Consider the following 22652-nt stretch of genomic DNA (forward strand, 5'->3'; position numbering starts at 1 on the left):
GTGAAAACATCATCCGTCTTCTGTATAACTTCTTTTTCACGCTCTAATTATTGTTTCATTTCGAAACAAAACATGTTTTCTGGACATTATGAAAAGAGAGGGTGATAATCTAAAACATTCAAACGTGAATTTATAACTTCTGAGGAACGAAATTTGTTCATTACGTTGGATCGGGGAAAAACATGGCTGACACATTTGCGTCGGCTGGCCAGGCGAGATCTTATAATAGTATCAGGAATCCTAATAAAATTATAAGATCTCTAACTGAGTAAAGGTTGTTTATATGCCTCCGGGGGATACGTCACCTATTTCGAAACGTCGTACACCATCTTCCGGGTACGCGTCTTCGTCTCGACCGTCGCGTACCCCAGCATTCCGACGAAGAGGGCGGCAATCAGAAGGTAGATCTTGGGCGTGACGCAGAGCAGGCCACTGTAGCCGAAAGCGACAAAGAAACCCACGGACTCCCACAGCCTGTAGTTGGCGAAGGCGGCCTCCTCAGAGGAGCGGAAGAGGACGCCGTAGTACGCTGAAAGAATCACAGTTCAACAGTAAAGTTGTTTTACTAAATAATCATTAAGTTAAATTGTAAATAATTATTTTTATAAGCCAAATGTAGAGGAAGTACGCCCAAAGCGGGTACGCCAATTTTTCTAATTAAAAAAATGTATATATATGTTTACAGTAGGTACTTTTTTGGCATTTATAATTTTCTGTACATCACTCTTTCTATTTAAAAGAACTAAGTCAGGCCAAAACTTGTTTTTGATATGAAAATCATCAAAAAAAGAAAAAAACTCAACCCTTCCGAAAAGACAACTTTATTTCATATGACTTCAGCGGACTAAATAACTTCAGTACATAAAGGGCTAATAATATGTATTTATAAATGAAACTTACATTGAAACATTGTTTTGCATTTTTAGCTTTTTAGCAATATATATATATATATATATATATATATATATATATATATATATATATATATATATATATATATATATATATATATATATATATATATATATATATATATATCTCAAAAAAAGGGGGGGGGGATTTTCACCACTTTCTTTTTTTATGGGAAAAAGTGAAAAGCAAAATTTTTTTCTAATGAATTAACTTCTATTGGCGCCCCTAGAAAAAACTCTTAAGTAGAATGCGACTAACCGTGTTAAGAAAAAACTAACCTTGTCAGAGAGTCCGTGACTAAGAAAAGATTAAGAAAATTGATTGGTAGATTTTAATACTTACCGTTAACTTGCGTTTGCCAGATGGCGTCACTCAGGCCCCAGACTCCAACAATGATGAAGAAATACACGGCGTGTTCGGAAGTTGGATACCAGAACAGTAGCACAAGACAAACGGCCAAATTTCCAGCAGCGGCGGTCATCATGAGTACCATTCTTGGCACGTATTTTATCAATCTCCCGGACAAGTACGACATGATCGCGTTGACTACGCCGAAGCAGATAAACACGAGTCCAACGTAGAACAAACCCCAGGCACATGCGACGTAAGCCTATAGAACATAAAACGAGATTAGAAGTTCGTAAATTAACATTGAGATATTCAGTACTGTGCGAAATTTTCCCCCATATTTGCTAGGAAATGAAACAAGGCAGGTCTCTAATTGTTTCATTACTCCTAAAATAATGATTTGCGAATAAAACGAAGATTCTTTATTAGTGCAACTGAATATTTGAATTTTTGTCATCTGCTGTGCATCACAATTATTTTCTAAAATTTATTATCGTCTCTAAAGCTTTAATTGTTATTTCAATGGGGTCGTTTCCAAAATTTTAAAAGTATTTTTTTCTGAAAGAACATTTTTAAAAACATAGGATCTAACCATTTTTTAAATAATTTGTTTAAGTTTAATGTTTAAAAAAATTACTTAAACCCGTGCGCTTTCATTGTTTACATTTCTTGCCGATGACATCACAAATGATGAAATGCCATTCACAAAGCAAAATTTTTAATTCGCATCTTTACTCACGTGTATTGGCAACGATAGGGTTGATAGCAAGCGTCGAGCGCAATTTTAATTCGCTTCTTCATTATCGTTACGTGGGAACGCGATACAAAATGCGCCAAAGAGCATCATTTGTGACGTCATCAAGACCACGCTTTGTTTGCAAAATCGGACATTTTAAAAAGTTAATTTAAAAAATAACTGTTGGGAAAAGGAAAAAATTTTCTGGGTTCACGTTTTTTTTTTTTTTTTTTTTGCTTATTCTATCAATTTTAGTGACTAAAAGTACTATTTTTGAATGAAGGAAACAACCCCATTGCTTAATTTAAGTACCTTCTGCACTATTTATTTACTTGTATGTTTGTTTTTTGCAATGGCAATGCTAAAAAAAGTATGTATAAAACCAACATGAAATTAAGTAACAAATAAAACAACTGTTGCCACTCTTTGACTACTTAATTAATGGAAACTAAATTAGGATGGAGCTGTGAAAACAGTTAGTGGTCTAAAACTAATAATTAATCGTTAATTAATTAATTTGATTATTGAATAGTGCATTGTCCTCGGGTATGAGGTCGGATTTCAAATTTCAAAAGAATCCGATTACAGGAAGTAAGTTTAAATTAAGTTTCAATATTTGAACAAGATACGGAGTATGTGAGCTAATAGTAGGAAGAATTGAACAAAAGTTTTGGCAATTCACCAGTTTTCCAGATATTCCATTGTCTAAGGCTTAGTCTTTGCAACATTTAAGTTTGCAGCAGTAAGATTGAGATAAATCCTCTTTATCTACCAGTTTGTTGACGCTCTCAACTTCAAAGAGATGACATCTGCCTCCAACTCTGTTATTCACTATCCCAGACTGAGGAGTTCTAATAAGAACAAAACTGCAGCCTCTGGATGTGATAAATGGACTGTCTGGTATATTGCTTTTAGGTTTGTTTTATTAATGTAATGCGCGCGTTATCTTATATTTATTTAACCCAAACAAAATAATGAAATAATTTGAAAACACAAATTAATAATGAACAGAAATAGCTTCTAACTATAATTCTTTTGGAACTTACTTTAGTATATTCACTAAGAATAAAAGCTTGTTCCATCCCACTAAATATCGTCAGTGGCACTAGCAGTATCTGGTCCGCCTTCTTCAGCTGTCTGAGTGTTGCAATGCTTCTAGCGAAAACACTATCTTCACCCTCTTTAGATTTCGATTTCTCTGTGTTTAGCGGATCTAGGAACAAGGCCACGATGATCGCAGCTAAAATTACACACGAGATGTATATGGCTACAAGCATATGTCGTTTCTCAACGGATGGAGGCATTAAATTTTCATTGATACCACTGCAAAAATCTGCTCCACACAATAAAGTGTCGTTGTTTATAAATGTCTCATTACCCCAAATCAATGTTTCGTCTCTAGGGGTTGGCCTCAAAACAAAGAACGATATGAGATTACCCCAGATTTGAGTATTTTGGAATATCATGAAAAAGATTCCAAAGAACCTGGAAGTTATTACGTCAGAGCTTTCCTTCCCATGACTCGAGTACATGAAACTGATTTCATTGATGTAAGTACACTTTGCCGACCACAGAGGAGCCGCCCCTATCCCCACCAGGACAGCTGCTGGAACGAATGTCCACATGTGTGGGTAGAAGTTGGCAGCGACGTACGGAGCATATGTCAAGATGGACATCACCAAGGTGACCTTGCATCCGAATCTCTGAATGACGAGCTTTGGCAGAAAGATTGAAGACACAATCAGGACAGCGTATATCACGCTTTGGGATACGACTCCTATGTCGTCCTCCATGTTCATGGTGCTTTGGAGGTTGGCCAGTGCTTGGTAGGCGGTGAAGAGGAAGAGAAACCCTAAACACACCACGACCAGATTCTTCAAGATCCGCCATTGGCTCATTTGTGGCGTGGGCGGATGAGCTTTGGCTGATGCAGATGCAGAAACATCACCCTGGGCTGACCGAGACGCTTTTTCCTTGATCTTCATCCTTAAGCCAAAGTGTTAGCGAACACTGTAAAAATAAATAAGTGCATAAGAAAAGAAACTTTTTAAAAGTACAGTAGAACCTCTCAATAAGGGACACTAAGGGGACCAGACATTTTTTCCCTTAAATAGAGGTGTCCCTTATTCGGAGGTGGATGAATTGATGCATATGCTGTGTACTTAGTAGTATAATACCACAGTAAACATTAACTATTAACACTTGAGATTAAATACTGAAGATGTGTAATTATGACAAATAAAATTCATAATTATTCAAATTTCTAAGTTTATATTAGTTTATTAATTAAAATTTAATAAAATTTTTTGCAATGGCAAAGCTTTGTAACATACAGAAATAATTTTGAAGTAATTTATTACATGTATTTGCTTTATGTTATGTAATTTACAATGTAATACTATGAATTATAATTAATGTTCAAATTTTTAAAATTTTATATACCAAGCTAATTAGTTACTGTGCTCTCTTCGTCGGCCCTGAACCTTCTTGAATAAATGTCAATTTCAAAAAGGTTTTTTTTTTTACAATACATTACTTATTTCCTTCACATATGTTTATGTCACACTTATCTCAATCAATTTTTAGAGGAAAAGTGAAACTTGAATTCCAATAAATCCACTATTTCTCATGTGCCTGCACATTATTTCTTGCATTTTTTATTTTTATTTATTTATTTTATTATTATTTTTTTTTTATTTATTTATTTATTTTTTTGTTTTGGGATTGTCCCTTACACAGAGTGTCCCTTAATTAGAGGTAAGTACATGGAAGTTCCCATTCAAAGGGACTGGGACCAGAAAACATGTCCCTTAATTAGAGGTGTCCCTTATTCGGAGGTGTCCCTTAATGGAGGTTCTACTGTAAATGTAAAAATGTGTATGTTTTAAAAGTAAGAAGCAAATTATTTCCCTATTTATGGAAAAAAAGGGGGATAAGATGTTAACGTGCTCAACGGCATATTTCTGAAGTTTTCATGCTAACCAGGGAACAACTCGAAAATTGTAAGAATGAAAAAAGTTTGATAAGAGGTAGTGATCGCAAGAGCAGTTTTTTGCCCTCGTACATCGGGCCATTCGTTATCAAGATAAAGGATCTTAAGTCAGCCGAAATTTTAAGAAAAGCACCAAATTTAAAGACTGGGCGAGAAAGGTAAGGCACCAGATTTCCCCTTCTGCATGAGGCAGGACATTGATCATTGAGATCGAATGAAAGGTGGAGAGAGTAAAGCCTTCAATTCTTGAAGAAAGGATCCCAAGTTACGTGATATATTTGAAAGTAAAATATTGGAAGAAACATGGTGTCTTCCACTCGCTTCAGATAAGATATGTCTCCCATTCATCGAAGTTGAACCATGTGACTTGAGATCTTTGCCTCCTGGGCCAATGTGATTGAACTTCCTCTCTCCAGTTACTAATTCCTGCTCCGCTTCTGCAAGCGTGTGAAAGATGTTTACTCTTACTCATCGAAACTCGCTAATTTGGCGACTTATCATAAAATTTCGGCAGAATTTAAGACCTTATGTTTCGATAACGGGAAAGTGAGGGCAAAACTTATGCGTAAATAAATAATTTTTACTATGCCTCTTCAATTGCTACTTTTTAAAAACAAATTAACCGTTTAACGTTTCGGGATTCCTCAGGTTTTCATCCACTTCTTTATAAAATCAAGTATCTTTGTCGAAAAGTTTCCTGAACTGCTAAAAGATAAAGGAATGCAGACTTTTCACTGTTGTGAAAAATATTTTTTGCTACCAGTGTAAAGATTGACATAGCGTGTTTAGTAAGTGTATCAGTTCTGTTACCGCCCGACCAGATTAACCAAGCTCCCACTGAGAACGAATAAATTACTGAATAGCTGCAGCTTTGCAAGGTACAGATTGCAGGCAAAGGATATGCTAGGGTTTAACTTGCATTACTCTCCTGGTCTTGGCCAAGGCTGCTTTAATGCTTCTGGAGCTTTCTTGATAAATTAATTAGAAAGGTTCTACTCAATTACATTAAAGCTACATTATGTTTCTTGAAGGTTCCCGAGACTTGACTAGCTTTACCAGGGGAGATTTCCCAATTATTCAGCATAGGCGTGCGCATGGGAGACACCAGGGGTACGGCGGCACCCCCATTTGCTCAAAGGAAAAAAGAAAGAAAAGAGAGAAAAATAAATAAAAATGAAGAATAAACAAAACCCATAGAAAGCATTAATTTAAAATGGAGTAGTGTTATTGCGAGAGGAAGAGGAATTGAGTGGTACTGGATGTCGTGGTCAAGACCAACAGTGGTACCCCTATTACTAAAGCTCTGCGCACGCCTCTGTTCTTCAGTAAGTTTCAAGGATAAATTCACAAAGGTAACTGACTTTTAGCGGAAAACGCTCCTGGTTTTTGCAAGTAGAAATTGGGCACATCAAATAACTATTATTTTCCAGGAATGTTTCTTAATTGTTTTGACAGTGAAGGTAAAAAGCGAGTTGCTAACAGAGAACTAATACAAACACAGAAAAACACTATTAGTTATGATATCCAATACTATCAGAATATAAATTTAACAGAAAATTATTATTACCAATACGGTTTAACCACTAGTCTGGGGAACATCCAGTACGCAGGCGAAGACGTATGAACCTATTACTTCGTTGCAATGAAAGTTTTTTCGTTGCAGATGTGTATGTGTGTCATGGATAGAAAACTTTTGGAACAAACCTTTTTAAAAATGTGATTCATAAGTGTTTATTTTCGTCACGCTTAGTATGTATAAAAAATTAAAAATGTAATCGGAAATGAAAGCAAAAGTGTAACTTTAGGATACGCAACGCAATGTAATCATCTGGCTGCAATTCTTGATAGCCAAAAACCAGAATTTGTCAGAAATGGGCTTGAGGTTTTTATTTATTTATTTATTTATCCCTCCCCCCCCCCCCCCCCCGTTTATTTTAAATTGTTTTCCAGCGTACAGTAAACTCTTTTTTTTTTTTTAACCATAAATTTAGATAGAAGGCAAGGCGCCTGGCAAGCAGTCCTTCATACTTTGAGGGCCAGAGGTCCCTTTGATAGTTGATAAATTTACGTTTGGTTCTGTGGAGAAATTTTATTCCTCGAGAAATCCTGATCCAATTTATGGATTTGATTCGAACATTAATCATTGGAGAGAAAAAAATTGTGATGTACTAGAATATGCGCAAAAAATGAATTATTGAATACAAATGGTGAAAATTACAAAAAATGTTTTTTTCCTCATTTCTTGAATTTTAATTATTAGCATTATTTTATTTTTTTAAATTCTGTTTGGATACGATAAAAAATTAGAGCAGTTTTGTTGACGGGCCATTTCACAGTGTTTTGTATAAATGTAAAGTCCGCAACATGACACTTTTTTTGCATAACTGTTTAAGTTACTCTTTGAAAAGCACATTGTCTTATTTTGAGCTTGTGTGCTAGTAGGACTTACTAAACATAAAATTTTCTGCCAATCAAACAGTAAATTAAGTAGTTATTGCAAAAAAAAAAAAAAAAAAATGTCATGTTGTGGATTCTATATTTTGGCAAAATTCTGTGAAATGACCCTAATGGGATATTACGATTGTAATTTTTTTCTTCTTAGTTTTAAGAACCTCATAACAGTTTTTAAGGGGTTTATAAAACCTGAGCTTTAAAAGAAACATTTCGTCACCTCAGAGCAACAGTAAGATATTTTACTGTTATTTCTGGCATTAGATATCTTACTGTTGCTCTGAGGCGACGATTTAACGTTCAGGGGCGCCACGAAAATAAGTTTTTGGGAGGGGAAAGTTTAAAACTGCCGAATAGAACTTCAAATTTTACCGATTTATAAAATGTGAGCTTACATATATCTGCACCCAATAAGACAAGACATTAAGCATCATTATGAAAAAAATTTTAAAAATTGAATTTTTTTTGCAATGCTGTTTCCAAATTTACCGAATCGTCAGACGAAATTTGCCGAATAAGGATTCTTTTTGATAGGTGGTGTGACAGTGACTTCCCGTGACCTCCCATCGGGGCATCCATATCAACGCTGCAACTGTACATACCTGTTGTCCTGTGAAATATAATCCTGATTCTAGACTACAAGAATACGTACTTCTAGGGTTGAGATGTTGCCTCCTTTTACTTGTAAATGGCAAAGTTCTGTGAACTCGTTCAACCCCGTTCAAAGTGAAAGTACAACAGGGAAACCCCATGCAGTTGGTTCACCTCTGCGATACGTATTACTATTGTTGCACAGAACCCTGATATATTGGAACATGCTGCTGGGCCTGTGGTCACTCTGAAAACTCTAGTTTCCTGTCTTTTCTTAAATGACCGAGATTTGTTTGAAAAGTTCAGTTAACCTTTAACTGATGGTTTTTCTCCAACGTAAGTGTTGAGGGAGAGGGCGTAGGAAATCCTAATATCATATTTCTTGTGCATTCTTCAAAATTTCGCGAATTAAAGTAAATAAATGTCCAAACATTTTTGTATCATATCTATACTAATATTGTAACGGATCCGGTACAACTTCCAACTTTCTTGAAATGACGACACAGTTCTTGAGAAAACACAGGAGATTTATTTACACTTTGTACAGGAAAGATCGTTAACAACTGCTAAATTAATCATCAGCAATCATAGGCGGATTTAGGTCGAAATATTTGGGGGTGCAACAATAACAGGAATCTGTGGAGGGGGGGGGGTATTCCCGGAATTACAAGGCAGTGGCGAAATCAGAAAATAATTTTAGGGCGGGACACACTTTTAAGTCCAAAAAACGCGATGTAAAACATATTTAGTAAGATTAGGGGATGAGCAAATCTTAACATTTCAAACTGCAGAAAAATTCTGAAACGAAAGTCGATATTAGAAGCAATGGGTGAATCTAGCTACTGGTTTGGAATGGGATTCACGTCCCAGAAAAAAATTTAAAATAGTAGTTTTGAAAAGGCAGTTTTACAGTTCTTGGTGATATTTTAGAGGCAAGAAAGGTACATTTGGCTCCAAGGCTATTTTTAGAAATTTTAGTCTTAAAAATGTGATTATAGTCCATATTTATAGTTTGGGTTATGAATGAGACTCATAGACCGTCTCCAATCGATTTTTTGAAACGCAGATAGAAATACGTAACCCCGCCCCCTCCCCCACGCTACATCTTTAACTTTTCATATTGAAGTTCCAAAAAACACTACGGAGGACAATTTTTGATGCTGTTACCGGACGGGGTGTTCTGGAGCTCTCCCCTGGAAAATTTTCGAAATTGAAGTCCTAAAAATGAAGTTCTTCTGCAATAATCCATGGTATTAAAAAAAAAAAAAGGATTCTCTCACTTAAATATTTCGAAATAGTAGTTTTTAATAGTAGTTTTCAAAACCAAAATATTAACACTCTTTGATGATAATAGAGAAAGGGGTGTCAGAGGCCCTTGTTCGAATATTTTCCAAAATTAAAGTCTTAAACACATAAGTGTAAGACCATATTTGGTAACGTTAGGGGACACTGCAGTTTTTCAAAACTGTAGCTCCAAAAACGCAATTTTAAACGATTTTCGATGTATTTAGGTGATTAGAAGATCTTCCTTGGAAATTTTGCGAAAGTGAAGCCCAAGAAACGAAATTTGAGATACTCTGTAATAACTTTAACTGGGGAAAGGGCTTTGGAGAAGAAACATTTTGAGGACTAGTAAGATTTTTTCCCAACATTCTTTTTTTTTTCGTAAAATAACTGCGTTTTCCCCAAAATGAGAACTTTTCTTCTCTTCAGTAATAAAGAATATTTTTTTAAAAACATCTACTCAGCATTTTGCGGAGAAGGTCACCAGTCTTGTGCCCCTTCCCCTCTGGATGCACAACTGCAGCAAAATGTCCGGAAGTCCTCCTTCAAAAATTTTTGATTATTTATCTTAAAATTTTTGGTTTTCGATTGATTTCGGTGTAGATTTTATTGATAAAGTTTCTTGCAATAGCTATGTTTTTTTTTTTTTTTTTGGACTTTATTAGCCATTGTTGTTTTAAAATAGAAGAATTTGTATCGATATACAAATAAATACCCAATTACAGAACCAATTATTCTATACAATAACACAGCACTGAACAATAAATTGTTTGAGAAGTTTCTTTATTTAGCATGAAATTATTTATTAGGTTTTTTTTTTCCAAATGGATAAAATTACTTTAATTCTTAATATGAGCACAGTTATGTTTTTCTTGCACTAGCGACGTGTGGTGATACACTGGATTCAAGTAAATTTACTAGTATAGTAGCTATGAATTCCCCCCCCCCCCAACTGCGTTTCTGAGTGAAATATATTAAACTAATTTTTTTTCAAAATCCAACCAAAAATTTTGGGGGTGCGGCGCACCCCCTGGCACCCCCGTAAATCCGCCTATGTCAGCAATTAAGCAAATATCAATCAACACCGTAAACTCAACGGTTACACATGGATTTACATCCAAATACGAAAAGCAACACAGCCTCGCAATAAACAGAGCTAATACACACAGAGCAAAATAAATGCTCTCAGCCCAAAGGCTCAGTCGAGACTGACTTTTTATCATGCGGCACGGATATTTATAGACATCGAAAAGTTTCTACAATATTCCAAATGCTTCTCGTATTTTCTTTTCATTCACAGATTTTATCATTCAGAAATGAGGGGACCGTACTTCAGCCGAATGTTGGCTGTATATTCATTACAAGAAACTATTTACAGGTTACGTTACTACAATAATTTTAGATGAAAGATAATTTAATAACCGCCAAATTTAGCTAGATTACGACAAATTAATCAAAAATAATTACTATTTACAGAATTTGTAACAATATTATAAAGACAGAGACTGGATTTTTGTGTGTTTATATGTTCGAGGTAATCTCCGGAACCGTTGCAGCTGTTTGAAAAATTCTTTCAGAAAATGAAAAGGTGCATTGTTACTGAGTGACATAGGCTGTAAATTATGCATATATGTATTTATACCTTTTTTTCAACCAATAGTTTGTCTATTTCATCAGTTTATGTTTCGTACCGTTTTATTCTTATAAACGTAAACATAAGTACCGATTGTCCCGCCGTAGTACTCCCAAAGTATTTAAAGCTTCTCCTTGAGTTGATCACTGAGGTTTGGAAACGGCTCAAAAAAAATAAAATTAACTTCACGAGGTCAGAGTAAGAACCGTCAAACTTGAACATGCATATGAGGTAGCAGAGGATAAGGTACATGGCATTCATTCGCCGTGGACATTGCAAACCATTTCGAGTCGCGGAGTGTTTATGCACCAAAATTTATTTAAACGAAATGTAACTGAGACTCGCTTCGAGCAAATTAACTTTTGAATTCAATTAGTAAAGATAGCCGATATTAATCTCTTTCTAAAAGTTCTAATTTTGCATGCATTTCGAGCTTTCCTTTGAAGTTTTTTTAACTATACTGATATTATAAAGATAGAGGGTTTACTTTGTATGTTTAAATGCTCCGGATATTCGCCAGAACCACTGCACTTTTTCAAAAAATTCATTAACTGTATGAAAGGCACATTCTTGCAGAGTGGCACAGGCTATAAATTATGCATACAATCATCTATATTATTTTTATTACTTAGGACATTTTTATGACTACCAGTTTTTAAGTTTTGTATTATGTTATTATTATGCATAAAAAAATTATTTATGCTTTATTTTATCGAAAATTGCTGCGCTTAGAAGAAAATCCTTGACTACCAGTTTAAGTTTCGTATTGTTATGTTCTTATACGCATTAACTAATAATATAACTGTCTTGTGTTGAAATTAACTATGCCTAAAAGAAAATCTCAACGGAGCATACATACTTCGGCGAACAAATCTATTAGAAGATGGGTTGACGAAAGTTGTGAAGAGAGGCAAGGTCGTTTAATGCAAATGTCAACAGCTCCTTCATCCCGAATATCTCAAGAATCAACTTCACAACGTTCAGAGCGACTTGCAGATATTAATGAACGCATGAGAGCATCCAGAGCTCGAGAATCTACCTCAGAGCAATCAGACAGGCTCATGAGACGAAAAACTGTTATTCGTGAGGTAAGATCAACTTCACAACGTTCAGAGCGACTTGCAGATACTAACGAACGCATAAGAGCATCCAGAGCTCGAGAATCTACATCAGAGCAATCAGAGAGGCTCATGAGACGAAGAACTGTTATTCGTGAGGTAAGATCAACTTCACAACGTTCAGAGGGACTTGCAGATATTAACGAACGCATGAGAGCATACAGAGCTCGAGAGTCTGTATCAGAGCGATCAGAGAGGCTCATGAGAGGAAGAGCTCTTATTCGTTAGGTAAGATCAACAACACAACACCTAAGTATTCTGGCTGTATACGCAGTTCGACCTGCTTTCACATATAATTCTGGTAATAACTATGCTGAATACAAAGACATCCAAATTGGAAGCATGGACAAAATCTATACTAATATCATAAAGAGAAACAGCGGATTTTTGTTTGTTTATATGTTCGAGGTAATCTCCAGAACCAGTGCACCTATTTGACATTTTTTTTCACTATATGAAAGGTGCATTCGTACTGAGTGACATAGGCCATAAATTATGCATAAATGTATTTATACTAATTTTTTAAACAAATATTTTTTCCTCGCTACCAGTTTATGTTTCGTACTGCTTATTGTTATACACGTAAAAACAGCCACAGAATGTCTCGCATTGCAATGAAGGAGTAATTACAGGTTCATTAATCTTTCAAGACATCTTATAGATCGTATTGTTTAATGGCAAACATTTGAAAAATACAGTCGAACCTCCATATATCAAAATTCCACACATCGAAATCCCAGCAAATTTCTATGTTCATTATATAGAAATTTTTTCGAGACATTCGTAGATTTTTTTTTCCACTTTAGACTTTGTCTCATGAAAAATGGAAGGATAGAGGAAAAAATTACGTTCACTAAAGGTTGCTACGGAACTCATAATAAATCTGGGGTTGAAGGGTGTGTAGTTAAGTCGTTGTTCCGTTCTGAAGTTCTTAAATTCCCTCAAGTTCATTTCAAATCTTAGCTGTAACCAGTAACAATGTAAAATCAGTTTCAAGTTATCCCTTTTGTTTGATGATTATCATTTCTAGTCTTCTTAGCTTCAGTGAAAATCATTCAAGTTAAGTAGATTGATTTTTTACTTTTCTCTCGATCACATTGTTAAAACGAAAATCCCCTAATGTTGCGATCAAATTGAATTGCCCCGAAGAATATGAAGATGCATGGTTGGCGTAAAAATGTAATTTCTGTTAATTTATTAATAATTAACTTTCATTTAATCCGTTGCTCGTATAAATTAAAAATTGGGTTTCATACACGAAAGTTAGCTTTTATATTAATGTTTTAGGATACTTTTAATATAAAATAAGATTGTTTCCATGTATCGAAATTTCTATGTATCGAATTTTTTTCCAGCAATTTGCTACTTCGATATATGGAGGTCCGACTGTATATCTAAGACAACATATTGCAAGGAGAGTGTCAGCAGAAATACTGTGATTGTCGTTTAATGTAAGACGATAAAATTCAAAGTCTAATTTATTATAAGAGGCAACATTTGTCAATGAAGCGGAAACTCGATAGGGAACTTTTGTTTGCAATCGCCGAAGAGAATGGGCAAACATTTTTCGATAAAAACAAAATTTGGACATGAAAACCAGAAACGCAAATTAATGTTTATCGGCATTCCCGGTGGAAATAGAAAAAATAAATTCAACGCTAGTTAAAGTTCGAGCAATAAGCTTTTGCAATGGTTTTTACGGAACTGCCAGGACTTTGTTGGAAAAATTGACCCTTCCACATTTAAACTACTTTGAATATATCCCCCAGAAGGACTCTAGATGTTCCACAAGAAACTTATGAGACAAAATTATAAGAGGTGTCACCTTTGTATTTGACGATACTTTCGCCTACAAGGAAAATAAGTACATATTTGGAAAGAGCAGATTAAATTTTACAAATTGACACCTTTTCCATCAAAATAGTCTCATTTTACAGCGAGCTACAAGCTTTGAAACGCTGGACACACTCAGAATTGAAATTGCGCCAAAGTTTTCAATTGACGTTTTCAAAAACAACCGTTTGAGCTACAATCAGTCAAATCTACCAAAAACTGACCCATTTCACTAGCTTTCAGATGATACAACAACAAATCATATTGGGCTTTAAGTTCAGCAGAAATTTAGGCTTTTGTTTGAAACAGTGTAGAAATCTGCATTCGTTGAAAAAAGAAAACCAGCGAAGAGTCGCATTTTTCTGTTTTAAACTTTCAATTTCGCGTAAGCATGCTGATTTCCTTGTTTAAGGAAATGATACTTTTGTATCGAAATAATAATTTTTATATTTTATTAAGTGAAAAAACACAAGAGCAGAAATAAAAAAGCATTACTTTCCCGTGCTTTCAACAAAGGAAAAAACATTAATAAAAAAATTTACCCTAACAATGAGTAAGCAACCCCCTCAATGAGTAAGTTTGATTAATCTTCGAAGAGTACAATAAATGCTGATACTGATCGCCGCCACACCTGATGCATGCTTTCGCCTTTTTGCAAACTGAAACAACCGTTGCTCCTAGTGCAATTTCATTTCTTAGTTTTACTACTGTTCCATCAAACCGGTTGCGCATTTCTTGCAGACTGGTTATTTCTGTTTTGTATACTTCTTATTAGAATTTCCAAAAGAAGTCCACTGGTAACAGGTCTGGCGATGTAGGTGGCTAAAGAATAAGGCCCGTAAGACCAATACATTGGAGATACTATTCAGTTAGAAAATTCCGAACGGCATTTGAAAATGAGCAGAGTTACCACCGCGTTGAAAAATGATTTCCGCTCTCTCCGAATCAGGAATAGCATCCAGTAGGCCAGGCAAATAATGTTCCATGAACTCTAAATATGTCTCTATACTGTCTGACCATCGATTGCATGGAAGGACTAATATCCGGTTTACAGGCGGAAATGGACACGTCTATTCCCTTTCAGGGATGGTAGTTTTTCTGATACGATGTGCGCGTTTGCATCTAAATTACTTCGACTCAGTTCTTTTTTAAATGACAATTTATTCACCGCACTAAATCTTAAATCAAAACTATATTCGATCCATATTGTTACAAATCCTGTAAATAGTAATTATTGTAGAACGTAACCTGTAAATAGTTTCCCGTAATGAATATACAACCCCTATACATATGGCTAAAGTATACAAACCCCCTATTTCTTTTTTTTTTCATTGATAAAATTTGATAACGGTCTACTATTTTCCAGAAGCGTTTGGAATATTTGAGAGATTTCTTTCGATGTTTATAAAGGCGTCCCGCGTGATAAACAGTTCAGTTTCGATTGAGAATTCGAACTGAGAGTGTATTAGCTCTGTTTATTGCGAGGCATTTTGCTGTGTTGTTTTTCGTATTTGGAAGTAAATACGTGTGTAACCGTTGAGTTTACGGTGTGGTGTGATATTTGTTTAATTGCTGATGATTAATTTAGCAGTTGTTAACGATTTCTCCTGTACATAGTGTAAATAAAGCTCCTGTGTTTTTATCAAGAACTGTGTCTTCATTTCAAGAAAGTGGAAGTCGCGCCGGATCCGTTACAATATTATTGTTCCTGGCTAATGGGCGGTAATTTACTGAATATATAAATATATATTAATTGATTTATTTTGTTTACAACATAGTTTTGAGTTCACGATTTTGCTTTTAAATTTTCGAATGAAATGAAAATATTTCATTTTCTTTTTGTTGTTTTCATAGAAACTCCTTTTGCTTCCTCTCATTTTCACCTCTATGAAGACAATAAATAATGCTCTAGTGAAATTATGAAACGCGTGCATCGAAATCCCATTGCTATTTTTCTTTCTTCCCTGCTAGATTCATTCAGATGGAATCGTCTAAACTTGGCCGATTGCCAAATGACATACACTGTAAAAAAAATTCTGAAACGTTACTGAGTACTTTCGTGTTACGTTTCGCGATTTTAATGGTTTTTACCCACTTCCTGGAAAAATCAAGTATCATTGTCAAAAAGCTTCCTGAATTGCTACAAGTTGCACGAATGCAAACTTTTCACTGTTGTGAAAAATATTGTTAGCTCCCAGTTTAAAGATTAACTGAGCGTACTTATAAAGTGTATCGGCTTCAGTGCAATTACGGTCCTCCATGCTAGTTAAGCGCCCAAAGGCGGCGAATAAGTGTGGACTACGTTGCTTTGCTAGAATTGCAGGCGAGTTGAATTCTCGTTACTTAACCAGCAATTTTGCCTTAGCATTGGCCATGTTTGCAATGATGCTCTTGGAACTTCCTTGATAAATCAGGAAGATGTCAAGCTATTATATCATAACTTCCTAAGTTTGCTCTAATATTCCAGAAACACGACTGACTTTAAACGGGAAGATTTCTGATTTTTTTTCAGAAGGCTTCTAGGATCATATCAGGAATGTAACTGAATTTTAGCCGAAAACGTTCCTGGATTTTGCCAGATATGTTACTGGTAGAAGTTGGACACATCAGCTGCCCATTATGTTCTAGGAACGTTTCTGAATCGTTTTTACAGTGTACAATCCATGATCAAACAGAACATGTTCCTCATTATTAAATGACTCGTGGATGATCCGCCCTGCGGATAATCGGGAGTTAACTATATAAAAACCAATAAATTAAATATTTTCAAAAAACACTTTGGGATGATGAGAAATTTTTAATGAACCTCATGGCGGAAAATCAAATTGCTCATTGAGTTTGTGGATGAGATAAAAAAAATGCTAAGTAGAAAAGCGACTCAACGTACCCCCATCTCCTCCTATCTAAGAAGCTATCAAAGGTAAAGATGAGCCGCAGCGAAGAATCCAGGTTTTATGGGGAAAAGACATTGTAGACGAAAGTTTACCTTTGCCATTGCTTTTATATCATTGTAGAAATGCGATATTTTCATGTATCAAAGTTTGAAAGATGGTTAATTTCTCAAAACATTTCAAGTTCTTGACAAAAAATTAAACTTTTTGTGTCTAAAAGTAGAGCTGAATTTCAGATGAATTTTAGCACACAAAAAATGTTATGTTTTTTTTTTTTTAGAAAAAAGTTCAAAGAAATTAGTTCTTAGTTAATTAGTTAGAAAGTTAGCTAGTTAGAAATCACATTAATTTTAACTACCAAGCCCAAAGTGTATGCCGACGACAACAACTTTAAAAGAATCACAGACATCAGGATTTTGTCTTGAATGCTCGAAAAAAAAAAAATCTTTTTCTTTACTTTTTGTGTACTTGGAAGCTTGAAACGAACCTTCCCTTAAGAAATTCCTTTAAAAGAAATTACTTTAAAATGTTAATTGCTCCTCACCGAAAAATAGATAACTTCCGGCCTTCCATTTGAACTTGGTATAATCGGTTGTGAAAATTTTCAATGATGACAAGTAATCACGAATGAAAAGGTATTCGTGAGTTGGCGAACTTTTGTTTGCAATTATTGATTTAGCTTTTAGATGGCGCAACTGACATGTTTTAGTGATGTTTTCTTGCGCCATCTACAAGCTATCCAACTAACTATACTGACTTCTGCTTGTTAAACGAACAAACAAGGCTGTATTTACAGAATTTGTTTTCATTAAATTAATTTCTTTATCAGTGGACCGTCAAAATTGATATCCTTTCACACCTGATTGAAAAAAAATTCAGCCTAATACCAGTATCGTACCTTACATCGCGCTGATTTCCTATTTCTACCAGTTCTTTTACATCTATGTTTCAGTACATCAGTTGAAAATGTGATTGAACCACAAGAATCTTTTATCTTTGCTTCGTGAAATACAAAACGCCGGCGAGAACAAATGTGTCACGCTTGGCACAGCTCCATGAAATGAAAGAAAACCTAGAAATAACATTCTCTTTCAAGAATGATAAGTGGATGTGTGAAATAAAAGCGATTTCTCCCGAGTGACAAGAGCATAAATGGCTGACTTTTCAGTCGATTTTCCTGAGGCAAATATATAAGTGGAGCTGGCTTAGCCGATATTTTGGTTCCAAAATGGCAGGGGCACAAAATTAGTTTTTGTGAAAGAGCTTCGTTGTAGAAAACTGGTGCTCAAGCTTTAGCTGAGTTGCTGGATTGATGTTTGTTTATTTTATTCTGTAAATGAAGAAGACTTAATTAATACTAGCTTAAAACAAATAAGGTGAGAAATGACGTTTAGTACAGTCAACATTTCCCGAAACATTTTTGTTGAATTTGTGAATTAAGTTATTTTTCTAGATTTACCTTAAATGATATTTTACTCAACCTATCATCAATTCTGTTACGACATAGCAACCAGCGAATATTATAACGTAGTATTTATAAGTGCTAGAAACATGATTAGCGTAAACCTGTTTCGACCAAAATGTCGAATTAATTAGCAGGGGGTTCTAGTGTTTCCTAAAAAGCTGTATGTCATTTTTAAGTGGTGCATTGCTGAATGACCCAAAACAGCAATGACTTTTGCTTGATGAACAAAGTAGTAATTTTAGAATTTGCTTTCATTAAATTAATTTATTATTGAACCATAAAAACTGAGATCCTTTCACTACTGATACAAAAACAAATTGAGCCTATTACCGTATCATACTTTACATTGCGCTAATTTCTTATTTCTACCAGGTTTTTTTTTTTTTTTTTTTCGTTTAAACTTTGCAGATTAATTTAAAATTGCATTTGCATTATGTGATCATACCTTTTTTGCTTTTTCAAATGCAAAACACCGGCGAGAACTAATGAGGCAGTGAGAAGCAAAGGGATGTACGCGGTAAAATTAAAAATTTGAAATAACCAGTACAAATTGTTGGGAAACCTCTCCTCTGTCATGGGGCGAGAGATAGTAAAGGGTGGTTTTTTTTGGAGGTAGAGAACTTTAGGTTCAAATAAAAACAAATAAATGTTGTTAGTTGCCATGAATGTTGCTTTATTCGAAAGATGATTCTTCGCCATTTTTATTTAAAAATGATTTCTGGCATATGGCCACCTCGGCTGGCTCGGAGAAAGTAATCGGAAAGTCCAATTTTCTCACTTTTTGCAGCAATAGAGGCCGTATGTCAGTAATAAGTCGGCGAACGTTCTCTTTTAAGGCGTCAATCGTCTGTGGCTTATCGGTGTAGAGCAGAGACTCCACATAGCCCCACAAAAAGTAGTCCAGCGGTGTTAAAGCACATGATCTTGCAGGCCAATTCACGGGTCCATTACGCGAAATTATTCGTTCACCGAACGTTTCTTTCAATAAATCAATTGTGACACGCGCTGTGTGGCATGTTGCACCGCCTTGTTGTCGATTCATGATGAAATGGCAAACCGAACTGAACACAAAACAAGTGAAAGCCATCAAAATGTCACACATATCAAACAGTGTTGCCAACTTAAAGTTCTATACCTCTAAAAAAAAAAAAAAACACCCTTTACTAATAGCCCTGGTAGGTGCTGCTGTACAGCATGATTTAGAAAAAAAATTAATGAGAGCCTACCTAGGACGTTATCTTTAACTGCGATTTTCTCAAAACTTCTAAATGTCTACTGAAATCCCTTTGCTTCTCAATGTGTCGCGCTTGACTTCGCTCCATGCATTGCATAGTACAGGAAGAAAGCCCGTCAGTTCCATACTTTTGAAAGCTTGATGAGTGGATTAAGGCCCCTATATATACGAGCCGACGCATCAGCTTAAGATTAGCCTTTTTGGATCGGAGCGCGTGTTTGAGTGGTTGTCTTTTCTGGCAAGTTATCGCGTTTGGTGATTGTTCACTGTGAGCAATTATTAGCGGCACGTGAATTGTTCATTAAATAAAATTTTATTTTCAGCAAATTTGGCGAAATCCAAAATTTGCTGTGGTAACCCTAGCAGTACAACAATGAGAAATCCGATCCGAAATGGCTTAACTTAAGCTGATGCGTCGGCCTATCTATATAGCGGCTCTAGAGTGGATGAGTGAAATGACTGCGTTTCCCCCCATTTACAAGAGCTCAACTCTAAACAAACTTTTTAGTTAATTTTTCTAAAACATTTTGTAATTTTTAAGTTGCGCATTTCTGAATTGCTCAAAACAATGTCAAATAATAATAATAAAACTTAAAGTCGTTTTTGACAAAGAATCACGTTTTTGCAATCAAGAATTGCAGTTCACTCTACTTTTCTAGAAGTTAATTTGAACACAAATTTCAGTTTACCTTGTAAAATATTTTTGTTCGTTTTAAATAGCACCCGAAACAATACAGTAGGGAGCAGTGGTACGGCTGGTCTCGTTTACAAAGTGAACGTTAGAGTTTAAATTTTAACTATTAGGGGGACCAGAACGCTTTTTTTTTTTCAAATATATAAATTAAAAATTATGTATATTTATAACTACCCTCGTCATCAACAACTTTTTGCCGTGCAGTGTACAAATCTTCAATCCCGGATAGATAGAAAATAATAAGTTTTTGAGAAAAACATCTGCAGATGGCTATTTTTTGCCACATTTAGATCGGAATAAAAGGAAATCAGATGGTCCAATGTCAGGTGAGTGTGGTGCATGTTTCGCCAAGTGGCAGCAAGCTATAATATCACTTGCGTATGCATTAAATTAACACTGATTCGCCAAAAATAAAATGTGCAAAAGACCCCCTTTGGAATATTCGAATGCAACCAAAAGAGGAGGTGCGCAACTAGACATCACTCAGAGTCTACATACCGAATTTCAACTTCCTACGGCATATCGTTTTGGAGTTACGCGAGATATACGTACATACATACATACCAAACGTCACCAGAAAACTCGTTGTAATTAGCTCGGAGATCGTCAAAATGGATATGGCGGGCGTCCATACGTTCTTAGGTACATTTGCACGTGCGATTGGGTCAAAATAACCACTCAACATTCATTCGGGGATGAGTAAATAGAAATTTAGGCCGGTACTTGAGGGGAGAAATTTTCACGATTGCAATGCTTCCTTTACTTTGTAAAAGGAAGTAAAAATTATTACACTCAAAAAGCAAACAAATATTAAAATTTTGATTTTTTCTTCTGTAACTGGAAAATCTCCCGTCAAGGTATGACGAGTGATATTACATGATATTCTTTCTGTGTTTATCTGTAAATTTTCGTGATACACTAATTAGACTGTGAAAGTAGTACGCGTAATAGATAGTGTACATTAGTACAGCGCGGTTTAGAAGTGCTAAATATTCAAAACCAGAAAAACTCTTTTGATCTACGAAAAAAGAAGAAGAAAAAAACATTTGATTGTCATTTTTAGAAGTGCTACTTCGCTCAACATTTGGAAATACAAGAAACAACTGCCTACAATAAGAAAATATTTTAAATTTAATTCTCATTTGTTTCTAAACTAGAAAGTCGCCCGTCAAGGTATGACGAGTGAAAATTGCTTCTACATTTGAACGAAGCAATTGCCTGTTTGGTGATAGTTTGATACTTGAAATTTTTACCTTAACTCCAGAGTGGATTAACCCTAAATTCTATAGTAGAAAGCGTTCATTGTGTTGACCCCTTTTGGGTTTCTTCATTCTTCTAAAATGACAGTCTTACCAGTGAAACAGTTAAGTTACCGAATTCAGTTCAGCCTTGTCAAGAAAGAAAAAAAGCATTTCCCAGCACGTCAAACATTACCAAAACATATTACCAAATTATCATGCCGTAGGGCGAGTTTCATCAGGGGTGCCCATTCTCCCCCCCCCCCCAGGTCAATGGTGCAAATCCCCCCCACCAAAAATTTCCTCAACTCTCTCCCTCCCTTTTTTGATTTTAGCTCTTTTTTATTTTATTTATTTATTTTTTCAAAATAATTTTTTTTTTCTTTTTAATATTTTTTATTTATTTATTCTTTTAAATATTTTTTATTTATTTATGTATTTAATTATTTTTAATTATTCATATTATTTTATTAGAAAATTTCTGTGCTACGCCAATGACACACACACACACACACACAAACTTAAACAAATGAAATGAAAAATAAACAGGACAAAATAAAATAAATACTAATTTAAATTTAAAATAAATCAATAAATAAATAAATAAAAAGTAATTTTAAACCCCCCCCCCCCAAAAAAAAAAAAATTTTTTTTTTTTGATGGCGCAACTTGCGCCAAAATCCCCCCTTGTTTCATTGTTGGTGACGTCAGAAACGTTACTCGATCAGTTTCAGATACAAATATCTTTGCAAAATCTCACACAATAGAGCAGGTTATTATCATTGCAAAATTTTACGTGTTGAATAAATAAGTAATCTGATTCTGAATTCAAATATAAAATACATACCAAGTAAAACTGAGCGCAATCATTCTGAAAACTGTTGGATATTTTCCAAGATATCGCTTAAAATACAATTCCACAATTATTTTCAACCAGTATCCATTCTTAGTAGTATGCAGTTGAACGAACTACTCGGCATCTCATTTCATGCCAAACAAATGGCGTAATCCATTTTGGTCCCCACTTCCCTACTGGTTGCTAATCCTTGTCTGATTGTTCATGGACTAGATAATAGCTGGACACGTTCTTCACGGGGTGGTCACTTTCTGGAGTGTTCTTCTATCAGAAATGTTTCTTAGGAAGTCGAAGTTCAAATTCGAGCTAGCCGATGAGTGAGACGGCTACGTAATGGATGCAGAGCAGACGGAAGTGAACCAAATATAAGACTGAT

At 35.1% G+C, this 22652-nt stretch overlaps 1 protein-coding gene across 1 annotated transcript; it reads right to left on the bottom strand.

Moving 5' to 3' along the window:
• Positions 1 to 205: 205 nt before the first annotated feature.
• On the bottom strand, positions 206 to 22393 carry LOC129232096 (UNC93-like protein). The gene is made up of 4 exons (XM_054866332.1): positions 22268 to 22393; positions 3043 to 4006; positions 1255 to 1522; positions 206 to 529 (listed from the first exon to the last, which is right to left on the bottom strand). Exons 2-4 carry the CDS (start codon positions 3979 to 3981, stop codon positions 306 to 308), a joined length of 1431 nt encoding a protein of 476 aa, XP_054722307.1. The 5' UTR covers positions 3982 to 4006; positions 22268 to 22393; the 3' UTR covers positions 206 to 305.
• Positions 22394 to 22652: the final 259 nt, after the last annotated feature.

This window comes from Uloborus diversus, unplaced genomic scaffold (genome assembly GCF_026930045.1).
Source record: "Uloborus diversus isolate 005 unplaced genomic scaffold, Udiv.v.3.1 scaffold_1065, whole genome shotgun sequence".
NCBI lineage: Eukaryota > Metazoa > Arthropoda > Arachnida > Araneae > Uloboridae > Uloborus > Uloborus diversus.

Bases quoted from the DNA above. Each gene is read 5' to 3' on its own strand.
- LOC129232096 (XM_054866332.1), bottom strand. From the start codon at position 3,981: ATGAAGATCAAGGAAAAAGCGTCTCGGTCAGCCCAGGGTGATGTTTCT. The intron at 1,523-3,042 runs GTAAGTTCCAAA...TATGTTCTATAG, and splicing joins TTCTTAGTGAATATACTAAA to GCTTACGTCGCATGTGCCTG. The intron at 530-1,254 runs GTAAGTATTAAA...TGATTCTTTCAG, and splicing joins CTGGCAAACGCAAGTTAACG to CGTACTACGGCGTCCTCTTC.